Source organism: Thunnus albacares, chromosome 21, assembly GCF_914725855.1.
Source record: "Thunnus albacares chromosome 21, fThuAlb1.1, whole genome shotgun sequence".
Classification (NCBI taxonomy): Eukaryota; Metazoa; Chordata; class Actinopteri; order Scombriformes; family Scombridae; genus Thunnus; species Thunnus albacares.
The window spans coordinates 1103390-1119131 of NC_058126.1; the positions used below are offsets into that span (position 1 = coordinate 1103390).

At 37.7% G+C, this 15742-nt stretch overlaps 1 protein-coding gene across 1 annotated transcript; it reads left to right on the forward strand.

The window, feature by feature from the left end:
- The first annotated feature begins 3393 nt into the window (after nt 1-3393).
- Nucleotides 3394-14284, forward strand: LOC122972262. The gene is made up of 7 exons (XM_044339251.1): nt 3394-3559; nt 4793-4938; nt 5659-5772; nt 5913-6054; nt 6935-6993; nt 11967-12246; nt 13580-14284. The coding sequence occupies exons 1-7, from the start codon at nt 3553-3555 to the stop codon at nt 13969-13971; spliced, it is 1140 nt and encodes a 379-aa protein (XP_044195186.1). The 5' UTR covers nt 3394-3552; the 3' UTR covers nt 13972-14284.
- The last annotated feature ends 1458 nt before the right edge of the window (nt 14285-15742 follow it).

Below are 15742 nucleotides of genomic sequence, written 5' to 3' on the forward strand. Positions count from 1 at the left end.
CAGGAAGCCAGTGCAGAGCAGCTAAAACTGGACTAATGTGTTATCTCCTCTTGGTTCTGGTTAATTGCCAAGCTGCAGAGTTTTGAAGGAGCTGAAGTCTCTCTGTGTTTTTTTTGGTAGGCCAGTAAAAAGAGCATAACAGTAATCAAGTCGGCTTGAGATGAAGGCACGAGTTAGTTTTTTAGCATCTTTTTGATGTATAAATGGTTGTACTTTTGCTGTTTCTGAGGTGAAAAAATGATGTTTTCGTCACCTTGTTGATGTGTGAACTGAAGCTTAGATCTGAATCTAAAATAACACCAAGACTTGAGACCTCAGATTTAATCCAGGGAGTTAATTTCCCCAGATTATTAAATAGCATTTCTCTCTTTGTTTTGGGACAGACCAGAAGGATTTCAGTTTTATCCTCATTTAACTTTAAGAAGTTATTGCTCATCCATTTATTTATTGCTAATAGACAGTTGGTGATGGAGTTAATAGCTGCGGCATCATTTGGTTCTGCAGAGATGTACAGTTGTGTATCATCGGCGTAACCATGGAAACATACATGGTGCTCTCTGATGATGTCATGGACCAAGGCAGCTGTCATGTTCCTCAGACACATGATCTCCAAGACTGACGTAAAACTTTCTCCCTTTGATGTTTGTTTTGAACCAGTTTAACACACAGTCAGAAAGACCAACCCACCTTTCAAGATGATTGATTAGGATGTCATGGTCAATCTTATCAAATGCTGTGCTTAGGTCTAAGAGGATAAGAACTGACACCTTATTCTCATCATAGTTCAGTCTGAGGTCGCTGATGTTGTTTTGATGTTTGTTCTAAAGACTGACTGACAGGAGTACTTGAGAAGTACTTGAGAAGTACTCCTGTCTTGCCATGTGTACAGTTTTGTTATAGGCAGTTATGGCTTCTTTGTAGGGGAAAACGGGGTAACATGAGCCACTTTTTATATTTGATGATTTTACTGAAAAATGAAAGTGTATTTGTTTCAAATAATAGTTACTATATATACCTCAGGTTGTTGTGTACCCATGGAAATTAAAACAAGTTATCTAATTATTATGGTTTAAGAACAATGAGCCATAAAAAAAAGTTAGTCCAATGGCACAACTTACCCCAAGGTAGGGGTAAAATGAGCATGGGGATGGGGTAAATTGAGCGCTCTATGGAAAATAGTGTTATCATTAAATACTGATATAAAACTACACACAATCAACAAATTAATTATAAAATTTAAAATAATTTTGAACTTTATTAATGTCATCAATTTAACAAAGGCAAAAACTTGTACTTTTAAGTAAAATCATATGTTTGTGTCTTGTTGTTCAACATGTTACCTAAACATTTTCAATAAAGATTAAACTGTGATCTTTGTGTGTTACTGTAGCTACAGAAAGAATGTGTGTAAATGTGCTTTTGTGTATACAGATAGGTGACAAATTAAAGGAAAAACCAGTACAGGTCTGAGTGCTGGACCCCTACAGTGAGGGGGTCTGGGGGCTCTGTTATGCTGGCATGGTTTGGGTCCACTTGTCCCCTTAGAGGGAAGGGTCACTGCTAATCAATACAAAGTAGTTGTGAGTGATCAGCTTTATCCTGTGATGAAACATGTCTATCCTGATGGGAGTGGTCTCTTCCAGGATGAATCACATGTTATGACCTTCACAGTCACCAGATCTCAACCCAGCTGACGTGTTAGACAGCGCTCTGCATCACCATCATCATCATCACAACACCACATGAGGGAAGATCTTTTTGAAGAATGATGTTCATCCCTCCAGAAGAGTCCAGAGACTGTTGCCAATGCCAATGTTTATTGAAGCTGTTCTGGTGGTCCAACACCTTACTGAGACACTTTATGTCGGCTTTTCCTTTAATTTGTCACACGTCTGTATGTACAACATGTTTGTTTGTGGCTTAAACTTAACATTAGTCAACAATCAGGTATTTATTCATCAGCATTGTAGCACTTGTAACAGGGATCAAACATGAACAGGGTCTCTGGTCTCTAGAATATCAGAAAATAATTTTTGGGGTTAAATTGAGCCATTGACTCAACTTGCCCCAACATCACTGGCAGGTTTTACCCCACTGCCTCCATTTTGACCAAACTGTTTCACACAGTGGCTCAGATCCACAGTTATGCTGAGTTTATGACCTTGTTTTGTAGTTTACACTGACTTAAATTAACATGTAATAATGCCCAGAACTTATCTTCTTTAATTAAGATACAAGACTGATAACTTGATTAACATGATGAATTCACTTGGCATGACAAAAATCTTTTTTTTGCTCTGGTTTGCTGACCACTCTCTCCATGTGCTTGAGTCCAAGATGGATTCAGTAATGTGAACTATACTTTCTCAATTTGTGGTCACATGATTACTTTTGTTTATGGTTACGTAGATAAAGGGGGTGGCTCATTTTACCCACTGGCTCTGTTCACCCCGTTCTCCCCTATATATCACAGTGAACTGTGAGCTTAGTTTTCCTCCATTTTCTCTCAGCTGCTTGACAGTTTCTCTTGATCTCATTCACATTATTATTGTTTAACCATGGGGAGATTCTGTTGGTCCACCTTAACTTTTAGTGGAGCAACAGTATTTAACACAGAAGACACCATTGAGATTTTCTACCATGTCATTTAGAGAGCAGTCATGACTGTGGCTTGAATGATCTCATAAGATCAGAATTTATCATCTAAAAGTCTCTTTTGAACTTTAAGTTCCTTTTTTTTGTTCTAGTTAAGGTTATCATGGCATCAAAGAGTACACAGTGATGGTGAGAGAGAGGTAATTCAGTTACTGAAACATTATCGAACATCATTGAAACATTAAGAAGCTTCTAAGTTGAGAAGTACGACTGGGTTTATTATACTCTGTATGTGTGTGTGTCTCCAGTGTGTAGATGTACCTAATAAAGTGGCCGGTGAGTGAATGTGTCCAGGCTCTTTGATTCTGATGGTTCACATGTCACATTGACTGGAAACCAGAGGATGAGCGGTTGTGTGGAGGAATAGAACAAATCAGAGTCTCCAGTATCCACCTGTGTGTCCAAACATCATCCTCCAGACTTCAGTGATGAAGCTGGACCCTCAGACTTAAAATAAGAGACTGTTTCTACTGAAAGCAGTTCAGTAATTTACCTTAATGTGAGCAGGAACATTTAGCATTTTTTAATCATAAATTCAACTAACTTTGGGACACAGGACAAGTCCAGACCATAACCCTACTTGTGTAAATTAACTCAAAGCTGGAATGTAAAGTCCGGATGATGATTAACAGCTTGTGGTTGTGTGGAATCACCAGAGATAGAGTCTGATTATTTGAATCCTCTTCATAAGACAGTCCAGATAACTGCTGTGTTTGTGTTTTTTCCTACAGGGAGGAGGACAGACAGAATAGCACTACACCTGACCGACATAAAGGTTGTGAGTGTTGAGACCAATTCAAAGTGCAATCGTGACGTGACAAAATACATCTAAAGGGCCGCCGTTCAACATCCAGAGTCCTGACAGTCAGTCAGCTCCATCTGCCACACTGTGAAACCATGTCGAGTAAGCTGATTATTGTGCTTTGAGTTTTATTAAAAGAATGATAAAAGTTCTGTTAGCACCTCCTACATGCTACAGAGTTCATTACAGCCACAGGATAAACAAATGCTCTGATTATTTATCTGTTTTTGAGTTGTACCAGTAGTGGAGCTAAACATGTAAAGTTTGTCCTGAGGGTGGCGCTAGAGGAAAATCAAAAGGGTTCATCATCTGGGGAGCATGAATGTGTTCAGTAAATTTCAGGGAAATATCATAATATATAATATATTGTATATTAATGGAATCTTTCATCTGATGGTGGCACTAGAGAAAAGCTCTGAGATCCTCTGGGACCATGAACAGCACATTTAACTTTGTACAGACACTGTGAACGTTTGTATTGTGACACACAGTTTAGATTGTAATTGTGTTTAATTTCAGAAAGAAAAGACATTTTGAAGCAGTAGTGTCTAACTTATCTAGCAATTAGGATGCATAAAGAGAAAGACAGAAACAGAGATTAAAAGACATTGAAAGAATCGGTTCTCCTCCACAATATTTGTCCAGGTTTAGACTTGTGACAGAACAATCCATGTCATTTTCTGCTGTTCAGTTCAGGCCTGACTGCCCGTTAAATTCTGATGTTTCTTGATACAAGTGTGATTTTGTCCCCACCCACGTTCGCTTCCTGATTAGGTCTTATCATCACAACGTATCCTTCTCCTGTCACGTCACCCTTTCCTGGAAGAAAACAAACAACAACCTTCTCATGTGTTACTTTCAGTAACAGTTCCACGTCGTTGATGGTCCAAGCAAAGAAATCTCTGGTCTTATTTTTTACCGTTGCTGTTCTTCCTCCATAGTACTGTCTGCAACTAAGCATCCAACCGCAGAGTAGACAATCTGCTTCCTGTTTACACCGGCATGCGTATGCCCAGTGTTTGTGAATGGTCGTGATGTGTTTCAGGCGTATGAACGGAGATTATTTCTGAAACAGTGCTAAAACACTTGTATGGACGGAGATCGTTTTTGTTTAAAAATGCTGTTTTGAAATGAAAATGTATTAGTGTGGACGTAGTCACAATCCCTCACTGGCTTCCCACCCACTAACACTGACAGTTGTGTTGGATGATTTGACCCATCTGAGAAACTGTTTAATTCTTCAGTGACCAGACTGAGTGTCCTAGAAATGAAATAAAATGAGCACTAACATTATAATAAGATTGTTGTTAGTAAAATAAATCTGTGTTTTCACAGCCTTTGGACTTGTCTGGAGTCTCACTAAGTTACTGAACATCCCAATACGAATTAGAGGCCGGGTTCTGCTGTTCCTCCGACCTCCAGACATACATCATCGAATACTCGATGTATTTCTGCTGCCAGACAACATTCCTCTGGAAGAGGTAAAACTATCTGTCATACAGTATGTGCTTACCATCAGCCTGAACTTATGTTTTAAACCACAGCTGTTTCCACAACAGGCTGAACAGTCAGCTACACCTCACTCCTCTATACCTGTTATCAAACCTTATCAAGCTGTAGTAAGAATAATTCAGAATAATAATAATGATCTGAACTGGAAATCTTCAGATTGCTCTTTTTCGTTTTTAATTTTTTTCTGGGTTATCTCTGGAGTACATTATTGTCTGTCACAGTGTCACTCGTGATACCAGCACCAGCTGGTGTGAATATTGAATAGTGGGCTAGATTAATATAAATTAAATATCTAGGTATTCCATATGGTAGTGTGTTGCTGCCACCATGACAAAATAAATATTTGCTCAGTTTTTTGTTGTAAACTTTTCTTGTTTTAACAGATGTTTTTCATGTTATTCTGAGATATTTTCTTAGAATAATGTTTTACAACAAATTTATATAATTAACAACATATAACTTTATCTATATTTTCAACATAAAACTGCTTCTACAGGATCTCCTGGACAGATAAAAAGGGAACTCCTTTACAAACATTACAGTGATGGAGGCTTGTTTACTCCCACCTACAACTCGTCTAGATTCATCTATAGATGTCCAGCATGTACAAGAACAGAATATGAATAATGCAGAGAAGTCATTGTCTATCTGAGAATAAACACCATAATAAAAATGTTTTATCACTGAAGGTTAAAGCCCAACAAGGAGAAGCTGAGTACATTGAGAGCTCTTCTGACTGTGATCTCATCAATGGTCAAAGTTACAGTGTTCACTGTGATGAGGCCTCCAGGATACAGCCTGAGGTGAGTCAGTTCTAAAACACTTCTAATGGTTACAATCTTAATTATTATATATACAATTTTGGAAAATAGATTCACAATCAGAGTACTAGATACATTTTTTACAACAGGTATGAAAATGACACTTTGTTACTGGTTTTCAGCATGAAGAATTTCATCCAGTGGATGGGCCAATTTTCTTCCCAACATTTGAGGTTGTCCTCCCCATAAACCAAGAGAAAGTGACTTTGATGGTCAAAGGCCGGAAGGGGAGACCAGTGTGGAAATGTGTTGTGAATCTAACAGGTAAATCTTTCACTCTGCTGCAGCAGAACTTCACCTCATGTCAGAGTTTAGACCTCAGTTACAATCTACAATCCACAAGACATTATTGCTCTAATAATGAATCAAAGATTTGTGATGCAGCCTTCAGACAATGTTACAGAATTCTGAGAGGTTGTATTTAAGAAAGAAAAAAGATGTATTTTAGATAAATCTGGATGAAAAATATTTGGTCTGCTGACTAATGGAAAATATTTTTATTTCCATCATACAGTGGACCATTTCCTTTCTATATCAAAACAAAGATGGCAGCCCGTCAGCTACCTGGATAGGAAACTGAGTTGAAATTTGGGAAAATGGTTAAAAATCTTTTTTATCATTCAGTGGATTAAATGTTTTCATCCAGATGTTTGGAAGAGTGTTTTATGATTCTTGAAATACATTTTAGAAAAAGGTTTGTTATAAACAAAGACAGTTTCTCAAACATCACAGATTATCTGATGGTTGAACTGATGGTTATCTGTGTCTGTTTATGTGAAAAGTGTCAGTGTTGCTCTGCATTTTAATGAACGTAAGCATGATGTTAGCCATCTCAGATTTATGGGCATACAGGTGGTTAATATGCCCAAACATGGAGGGAAGAGGTACAGACTGTTGCTCCAGACAGAAGCTTTTTGGATTCATTTTTTTCACAAAATCTTACATCTAATGGCTTAAATGAGGATTTTTCTTTGAAATGTTTTTGTGAAGAAGTTGTTTCTGAATTGTCAGATACGTGGATAGCTCCTCCCCGTCTCCTGCCATGTGGAGATTTTGTTAAAATGTTCATCATTTCTAAAAGGTCTCTGTTTAAAAGTGACTGTTGGGTTATTAAACAACAGTCTTTTCTCTGGTTATCTTCCAGGTCCAAGAAGAGAAAATCTACAGAGGAATCTCCCAGCAGGAGACACCGTCCCAGCAGAGGTAAATGGTCTTAGAAGTTGACATTAACAGAAACAGAAGATAAAAACTCTATAAAGTGTGGATTGAATCAAAGCTTCACTGAAGTCTCTCAACTGACAACAATCTGATTCTTTTGACTCAGACGACTTTATTTATCCTAGAACAGTTCAGTTCTACAGTTTACCCAGTCCACACACAAGAGCAGGCAGTAACACGTCAGAGACAACAGATCAGCACATGGATACAACAACACAAGCAGTAAACACAATCTGGCAGCCTTGAGTCACCTCACACATGCAAAATAATTCACATGAGTTTAAAGAAATGAAGCACTAAGCAACACACTCTGGAACCCTCAGGTTGCCCCGTAAATGCAGGCTTAACACGAGGAGCCTGATGACAAGCAAACAAAGATAAAAAAAACACCCTTAATGGTTCACACAAGTTTAAATGAATGAGGCATTCATTTGAAATGACTACTGTTGGCATTTAGCAGCCTGATAGCAGAAGGAATGAAGGACTTAGAGTTTTGATTTTTGTCACACAGTGAATACCTGGAAGGTTTAATAATTTTGTGTTGATTGACAAAAGGACAAGAAAAAAAGGTAATTAAAAGTATTGACTGCAAACTCGAGTATCATTGTTATTGGTGCAATATTATATCTTTCAAACTGACTGTGTTAATTCAAAAACCTGAAATAAATAACAGAAAATTCAGTGAAGATTATCTGAAGCTTTGTCACTATGAACGACTCCTTTCACACACACGTCATCATTTGATCAATCGTTAATTGATATTGATATTACCAAACCATAATAAATTACCATAATAATGAATGGGCGTGTACTTTGGAAATATCAAAATTTTTAAAAAAAATTACACCTTACCCAGAGTGCTATCTGTCCATTCAGATCGTTTTGGTGGGATTCGCCTAACTTTGATATCTGCGGTCACTCCAATACAATGGAGCTGAATAGCACTCAGTTGGTGTTTTTTCATATGTTGGGTGAACCGCCCCTTTAACCAGTTTATGAAGCTTTATATTAAAAAACATTTTAGAGCTAAATTAAAGAATGTTAACATTATTGTCCTTTGTGTCCTTTGCGTAGCAGAGTAGAATGGTATCTCCATGATATCTCCTGTTTGGTCAAGCACCTGAAGAGTTTTTGGAGGTGTGTACTGCAGCACTTTCCGCTCTGATCAGACACTAAATGCGTCAATATGCTTTAACAAAGTGTTGAATCCTTTAACAGCAGCAGAAACTCCCTCCAGGCCTTTCAAACACCAGAATTGGTGGAGCTGCATGACTTTTCTGAAACAGACAATCTGACATCACACTCACTTTACGCAGTGATTGGTCAGATGTGTGGAGGTGTGAAAGGAGGCGGGGTTGAACTTCTCTCTCAAGCTCTTTTTTCATTATTCACACAAATCTGTGACATTTAACGTGAACAACAGAGACTGTGTGGACATTCAGGACGACTAAAAACACTTTTGACTTTAGTTGTTGGACAAATTACTTGGTTTCAACTCTTTAGTTCAGGTTTAACTTTCAGCCTGATTATTAGGAGAGAATCTAAGATGACACAAATTTTTTAGATCATTTTTGCTCCTCATGTTTCACTGTGTTCTTGTTCCCTAAAAAATCAATCACCCCTCTGTTATACAACATGTTTGAATCAGAGCAGGACGGCTGCTTCTCACTTTACTGTAGATGATGGATTTACAGTAAATGTCAAACCATGGTAGACTCACAGTGAACTCTGATTCCTCTGGAACTGCCATCAGAGCAGTCAGACTGGGTACTTTGATACGAGGAAACATTTACTATCATCTTTCTTCAGTGAAGTTATGAGGAAACAGCAGCTTGCACACACACAGGGCTGATTAGCAGAGTTTAGCCTCCTAGCATCCTACTGTAACAGGGACTGATGAAGTAGAAGAATCAGAGTTGAATAATGATGGTTGGAGTTCTAATGGAAGCAGGTCGTCCCACTGAGATAAATATTAGCTTTTTCTAATCCGACAACATCACAAAACAAGAGAGCTGCTGCACCAACAGATTTAAGATAAAACGGGAATATGTGAGTAAATTCAGCTCTGCTGGATTTGAACTATTGTGTTTTTGAGAATTCACATTTGAAATGATCGTTTGTTTCGTGTTTGAGAAACTATCTTCAAAATGTTGGCAGATATTTCTTTTGTGTCATCATTCCAAACAGAAATTTAAACTTTGCCATCTGTGTGAGCAGGAATGAAAAGCTGCATTTGTAGAAATGTTGCATTTCATTTTCTATTATTTTCATGGTGACATCATGACAAAGGAGATGGTTTATATCTTTTATTGAGTTGAAAGAAAACTCTTCCATTCCTTCTTTCTTTGTGTGTGAATTAAATCCATGCATACTTATACTGTAGGAGGTTAACTCAGCAGTTATTGTTACTTTACGGTACTTGAGTGCAACATTGAGGTACTTGTTTTACTATTATCTGCTAATTTATACTTTTACTCACATACATTTCTTAGGCAAATAATGTACTTTTTACTGCACTAAATATATCTGACAGCTGCAGTAACTAGTTAGTTTGCAGATTAAGATTTTACCTTCAGATCATGTGATCACTTATTAAACCTGCAGGGCGGAACTTTCACATATAAATGAAGGTCTGTTACATGCAAGTCCTTGCCAAACGAATTCACACAATGCTGATTAAGCGCATCACTACCAGATAAATCTATAAATATAAGGTTTTTAAATGTCATGTCGGGGTGACTTTCCTGTGCTGGTCGTTTGGCCGTTAATCGTGCGGCTCTTCTAGACTTTCCAAATGTTATCAGACCAAATGGATCAATTTCTAACAGTGAAACAAGTCATTTCACAGGGGTTGTGTGATGCTCAAAACAATTTATCCTCCATTTTACAGCTGCAACAGTAGGTGACGGCTAGTATGTACTGGCCATCGGGCAAACTGGGACAAATCCCAGTGGGCCATCCAACAATACATTTTTGGGCTGGTGGACCATCAAAAAGTATTTTTACCGGCCCTCTCTGTGCGCCTGTCATTCAGGATGCACATGAGAGCTGCTGCATGTCTGTATCAGCCAATCACAGCCGAGAACCCCCTTTACTCTCACTGCCAGAGGGGGGAGACAAAAGTCCTGCATTCCAGCTTTAAAAATGTGATGCATTTATATTGATGAAAACAGTAGTCAGTGGTCCAAAATGATCTCTATATATGACCAGCTACACGTTAATGCATCAGCCATAAAAATAATAGTTATAATATATAAGGATATAATTGACATAATGAGTAGCTTTACTTTTGATAGTTTAAGTGCATTTTGCTGATAAAACTTCTGTACTTAAGTAAGATTTTAAATGAAGGACTTTTACTTGTAATGGAGTATTTTTACACTGAATACTTCCTCCAGCGCTGATTAAAAGACTGTTTAAGACTGTTTCCTTGAAAACATTAAATATTTATGATTCAATCAGCAACAATCAAAGTTAAAAAACAAACAAACATCTTGAGAGTTTAACACTCAGATGACCAGGACTGTGTTGGTTATTGATCAGATTTGATTGACAGAACCAATCCCACAATAGTCACCAGAAGTTGATACAAATATTGATAAACCCTGATTAGTGGACGGAATGTTGGCTCCATGTTCAGAGTGTGTATGTAGGTTCATGGTTATTTGACTATTTAGTAAATGTGTTTGTGAATATGCAGCACAACAGTATGATATCACCTGAAACGATGAAGGCCTGAAGGCAGGTTCAGCATCATCAGCAGTCTTGTAGAGGAGCACCGAGTCAAAACTCACATGTGAATATTTCAGAATTAATCAGGTTACATTTCTGCAGGCTTCAAATCTTTGTTGTTGTTTTTATTAGACCAAAAATTTGTTGTTTTCATAAAAAAATCTAACAATAGCATCAAGTGATTTACCAACAACATTGAAAGAGTATATTTATACTCAGTTTGATACACTGGAACATTACAGCCTATACATACAGAGTGAGCAGATCCTGAAGAGTAACATGACATCATCTGAACTGTCTTTTACCATCAGACCAGTCAGACTGTGTACCCTGATAGATGGTGTGAAGGTGTGGCAGCAGTGGAAGAACATTTAATATTGTTATTGCCTATAACAGAGATACTTGTTCTGTACTTAACTATTTCTGTTTTATGTCACTTACAGATTTTTTTCATTGTTCTGATGCATTGTTAGAAACTAAAGGCCCAGTTCTGACAAACACCTGAACTGTGTTTCTTCTTGCAGAACACAAAATGCTCCGAAAGGTTTTGAGTCTTCAAAACTCGTCATAGAATTATCAAAATCACAGACTGAACCTGCTGAGTTTATTGATCTTCTCTGGTACCATAAATCAGCATCATTAGTCAGGACTAGGACGTGATTTATCATAACTAGAGACAGACAGGAAGGATGAAACAGGATGAAAAAGGTTGATATTACAGGAGGATAGTCATCGTGTTTCACTTACTCTTTATTGGGGAACTGTTTTGCTTACTGGTACACTTATAAGATGTCTTCCTTTTTATTTAAAAGTTGTTTAAATTTTGAAGAGAATCCCTCGTTTTCAGGCGTTCTCAGTCGCCAGAGTTCACTGAACTACAACAAACAGGTGAGGGGCTAAAGCAGAAGACTAACTGGACCTGTCATGGAGATTATTTTATTAATTTATAAACCTGTAAAATATCTGAACATCTACATTTCCATGACAACTGTGCAAACTCCATCTGCAGAAGAAGACTGTATGACACGATAGAAAGCTCCAGAACAGCTACTGAGTAGATTTGTGATGAGACGTTTTTACTGAAGATCCTCTTGAGTTTCTCTGACCCTTTAACGACTGCGGCCAAACTGGGCCTTTTGTCCAATCAGTCAGATCAAGTAGAAACACCAACAGACAGAAACATAACTGTTGTATAACTGTCCTTCAATGTTCTCTGATTTTACCAGAGAACCAAGATGACAAAGACTGACCTCATCAACACTCTGGATGATTTGGTAGATGATGAATTCAAGAGCTTCAAGTCGTACCTGAAGGATGAAAAGGTGGACAACACTGAACCCATCAAAGTGAACAAGCTGTCAAAGGCAGACAGACAGGAAACTGTGGATCTGATGGTGCAGAAATATGAATTTGCTACGGCTGTGAAGGTGATGAAGAGTGTTTTAAAAAAGATCAGCAGGAATGATCTGGTGAGGAAGTTGTCAAACATCGGCTCAGGAGCAGAAGGTCAGTCACAGGAAGAGACAAACATGACATCACATCAGTCAGAGAAATCACATCATATTAGTTTGACATGTTTCAGCCTGTCTGCATGCAGACAGCAGATCTGTCTGACGGAGGACTTGATATGTTTCATGATTTTAGATTTAATGATGGACATTACTGAGACCTGTGTTACAGTTTCATGGCAGCAAAGTCACATTTCACCAATAATATTTGCTCCCTAAATTGCAGGTCATTTGTGAGTCCCACTGAGTTTGCATGTTGCAGCTTTATTGAAAATCCAAACTTTACTGAAGCAGCTTTTGGAGCAGATTGAAGTGACTTAGTGACACAGGAAGTATGGGTTAAAACATTTAAAAAAAAATAGGTTAAAATTGTGAATTGTCCCTAAGCTTCAAAAAATATTTTTGTAGCATATTGCTCGGCCCCAGTCTGAACCACAAAGCTGATGGTGGTGATAAAACAATCCATCTAATAGTTGTTGATATTTCAGTCTGGACAGACAGACTGACACCCATAAAGCTGCTAACATGAATAAAAACATTTAGACTTTTCTTCCTGAGGTCAGAGAACTTTATGTGACTAAATCACAAAGTAACATACAGACTGCTGATGTTCTTCAGAGCTGAGAGCTGCTCTCAACATCTGAGACACATTTACATGAATTTATTCTGAACTTATACAGACAGAAGATGATGTGCTCTGATAGATGACGAGAGGAGAAAACAAAAATAAAACAATGTGCAACAGGATTAAAAACAAAGGACAGACTGTCAGCAGGTCAGAGTGTTGTTCTTTGTTTCAGCCACTAGATGGAGACAGAACATCACTGATGAACAAAAGCTGCAGCATCAGGGAGAAAAATCTGAAAAAAAGCAGATTTATAAAAACTCATTGAATAAAACATTAAGTTGTCAGTGACAGGGGCTTCATGCCAATTAATGTTTTTTACACCCAACACACAAGTTTAAACATTATATAACAACGTTGAGCTGAAACCACCAGTCAGTTAATGAACGAGTTAATGGACAGAAAATTAATCACAAGTAATTAAGACATTTTTCAAAAAAACCCAAAATTACCTAGTTGCTGCTTCTCTAATGTAAACTAACTGTAAACTGAATATTAAAGACGTCACCTTAGACTGGGATGGGTTTTTTGAAAAAATAATCATTAATGAAAATAATCATTAGTTTCAGCTCTAAATCAGTAATGATCAGAGCTCCTGCTGCTGCTCTGTGGGTGCAGTATTTTATTTTGGTCCTGTTCTTGTCTATGAGCTCTCTGTTTGAAATGACAGCTGGTTATTGAACACAGGTACTTTTTCATTTTTCAGTGTTGGAAAGAGTTCCTGTTCCACTCCAGCTGCGGGATAGACTCCTGAACCTCCTACTATCAAAGACATGTATGTTAGGGTTAATACTCCTCTTAGTGCTAGTGTGGCACTGTCCTAGTGTTGACCCCACAGAAACAAAGCTAATGTCTGTTCGGACACAGTTTATTGCCAGAGTGTCTGAAGCTAATCTACACAAGCTGCTGGATAAACTCCTGGAGCGTGAGGTCATAAATGATGGTGAAATGGAGTTTGCCGGAACATTGAACAGAGCAGAGAAAGCACGACTGGTGATCGATATGGTGCGAAGAAAAGGAACAGAAGCCAGGTCAGCTCTGATCGCTGCTCTCTGTGAGGTGGATCCATTTCTTTCAAAAGAGCTGAACTTACAGTAGCAGAAAGTCTCCTACCAACATCTTCAGTTCTCAGGTGTTTCTCTATTGTTAAACATTTTGTAAGAATCTTAAAACTCACAACACTGTGCTGCAGCAGAGTTCAGGCTAATAAATAATAGTATGAACAACTAAAGTCTGTGTTTTCATAATGTTTTAACAAAAGGTTTCATTTAGAAGTCGACTCTGTGCTCTTTTCTGTAAATGAATCATATAAGTTGAAGACGTATCCTGTTTGACTCATTAAATACTGGAACATGCAGCTGTGAGATTAATGAATATGTGTAACGTTCGAACTTTAAGGGTTAATAAATCACATTTATGTCCCAAATCATCACCACTGTGGCTGTTTCTTATTTTCAGGTGATGATGAGAACTTTTGATTGCAATCAGTGCATGTTTGAATCCAGTCAGTATCAAAAGATCTCAAGATATAAAGAAACCATCGATACTGAGAACAACTGAAGGAATAAATGTTCTTCCTCTTGCTCCATGTACATTATTAACAGCTCTCCTCATAACAAAACCACCAACAGCATCCAGCTGCTGAGCAGAAAACCTACAAGTCTCCTTCCAACAGTTTCATTTTAAGACTGAGTTGGAAAATAATATTAGTCTTCTGGTCAGTGGTGGAAAGTTTGACACACATTCCCAAAATCAACCTGTTTCCACCTACAGACTCGTCATCTTTCTCAACAACCTGTGTAAAAAGTGTCGAGTTTAAACTGGAGGAATTTGGGGGATTGATGGTTTTAAAATCCCACCATTCCTGATTCCCTCAGTTTTACCTTCTGTTTAACATCTCTGGACTTTATATGAGAACATTAAAAACAGCTGTTAAAATCATTTATTATTTATATTACAGTGAAACAGTAAAACATACAGGATCTTTAAAGAAAATATAATTAGAATTAACAAATAAATCAAAAACTCCCATAAAGACAAAGTGTTCCTCAGCCCAGCTGATTCACTCCAAAGGTTTTTCAGTGTTTTCGTAAATTCATCATCATTTGGAAAACACAAATCCAGTCAAACTTTGGCAGTTTGTTAGTTTAAAGAAATCCAATGAATTCATGTTTTCTGCTGAGATGAAATGATTATTATATGTTTGTCAATCATTTAAATTTGTTTCAAGCACATTGGAGCAGTCCAAACCCACACATGCTTTAGCTGTGACATGTCTGATGCTATTAGCTGATAAAGGCTCATCATAGACCTGTCAGTATCAGCATTTATGTAGAAACTTAAGACATTTTAATGCAGCTTTTAAACTCCACATCAACATGATCATCCCACTGGAGCAGAGTTTGTGTCCATCAGATGAATATAAGTTCAATATTCACTCTCCTTTCAGCTCTTTGGGCTCCACCAACTCTTATGAAAAGCTGCATAAAAGGTGAGCAGGTCATTGTCAAAGAGCAGAGCTCTGGATTGGTGGAGCCGGCAGAATTTACTCCACACGTGCTTCTGAGTCACAATCAGGTTGTTTTTTCTGTGACTTTAAAACAATCAAACTTTCACTATATTCATGGGATCTCTTGCCATATACAAAATTTGATTTTAAACACAGAACTGCAGATTATTCATAAAATGTTGATTATCTTACATATTCATCAGATCATGTGGAACAATTCCTCATAACATACAGAATGTTTTCAGCATTTAGTCTTAACGTTGCCTGTTTTAATACATCTGAGTGGTTAGAGGAGAGTGTGACTGTCTTTATAGTGTTAACATGATATTGTGCTTTGAGGAACAGGAGCATCGTTCTTGG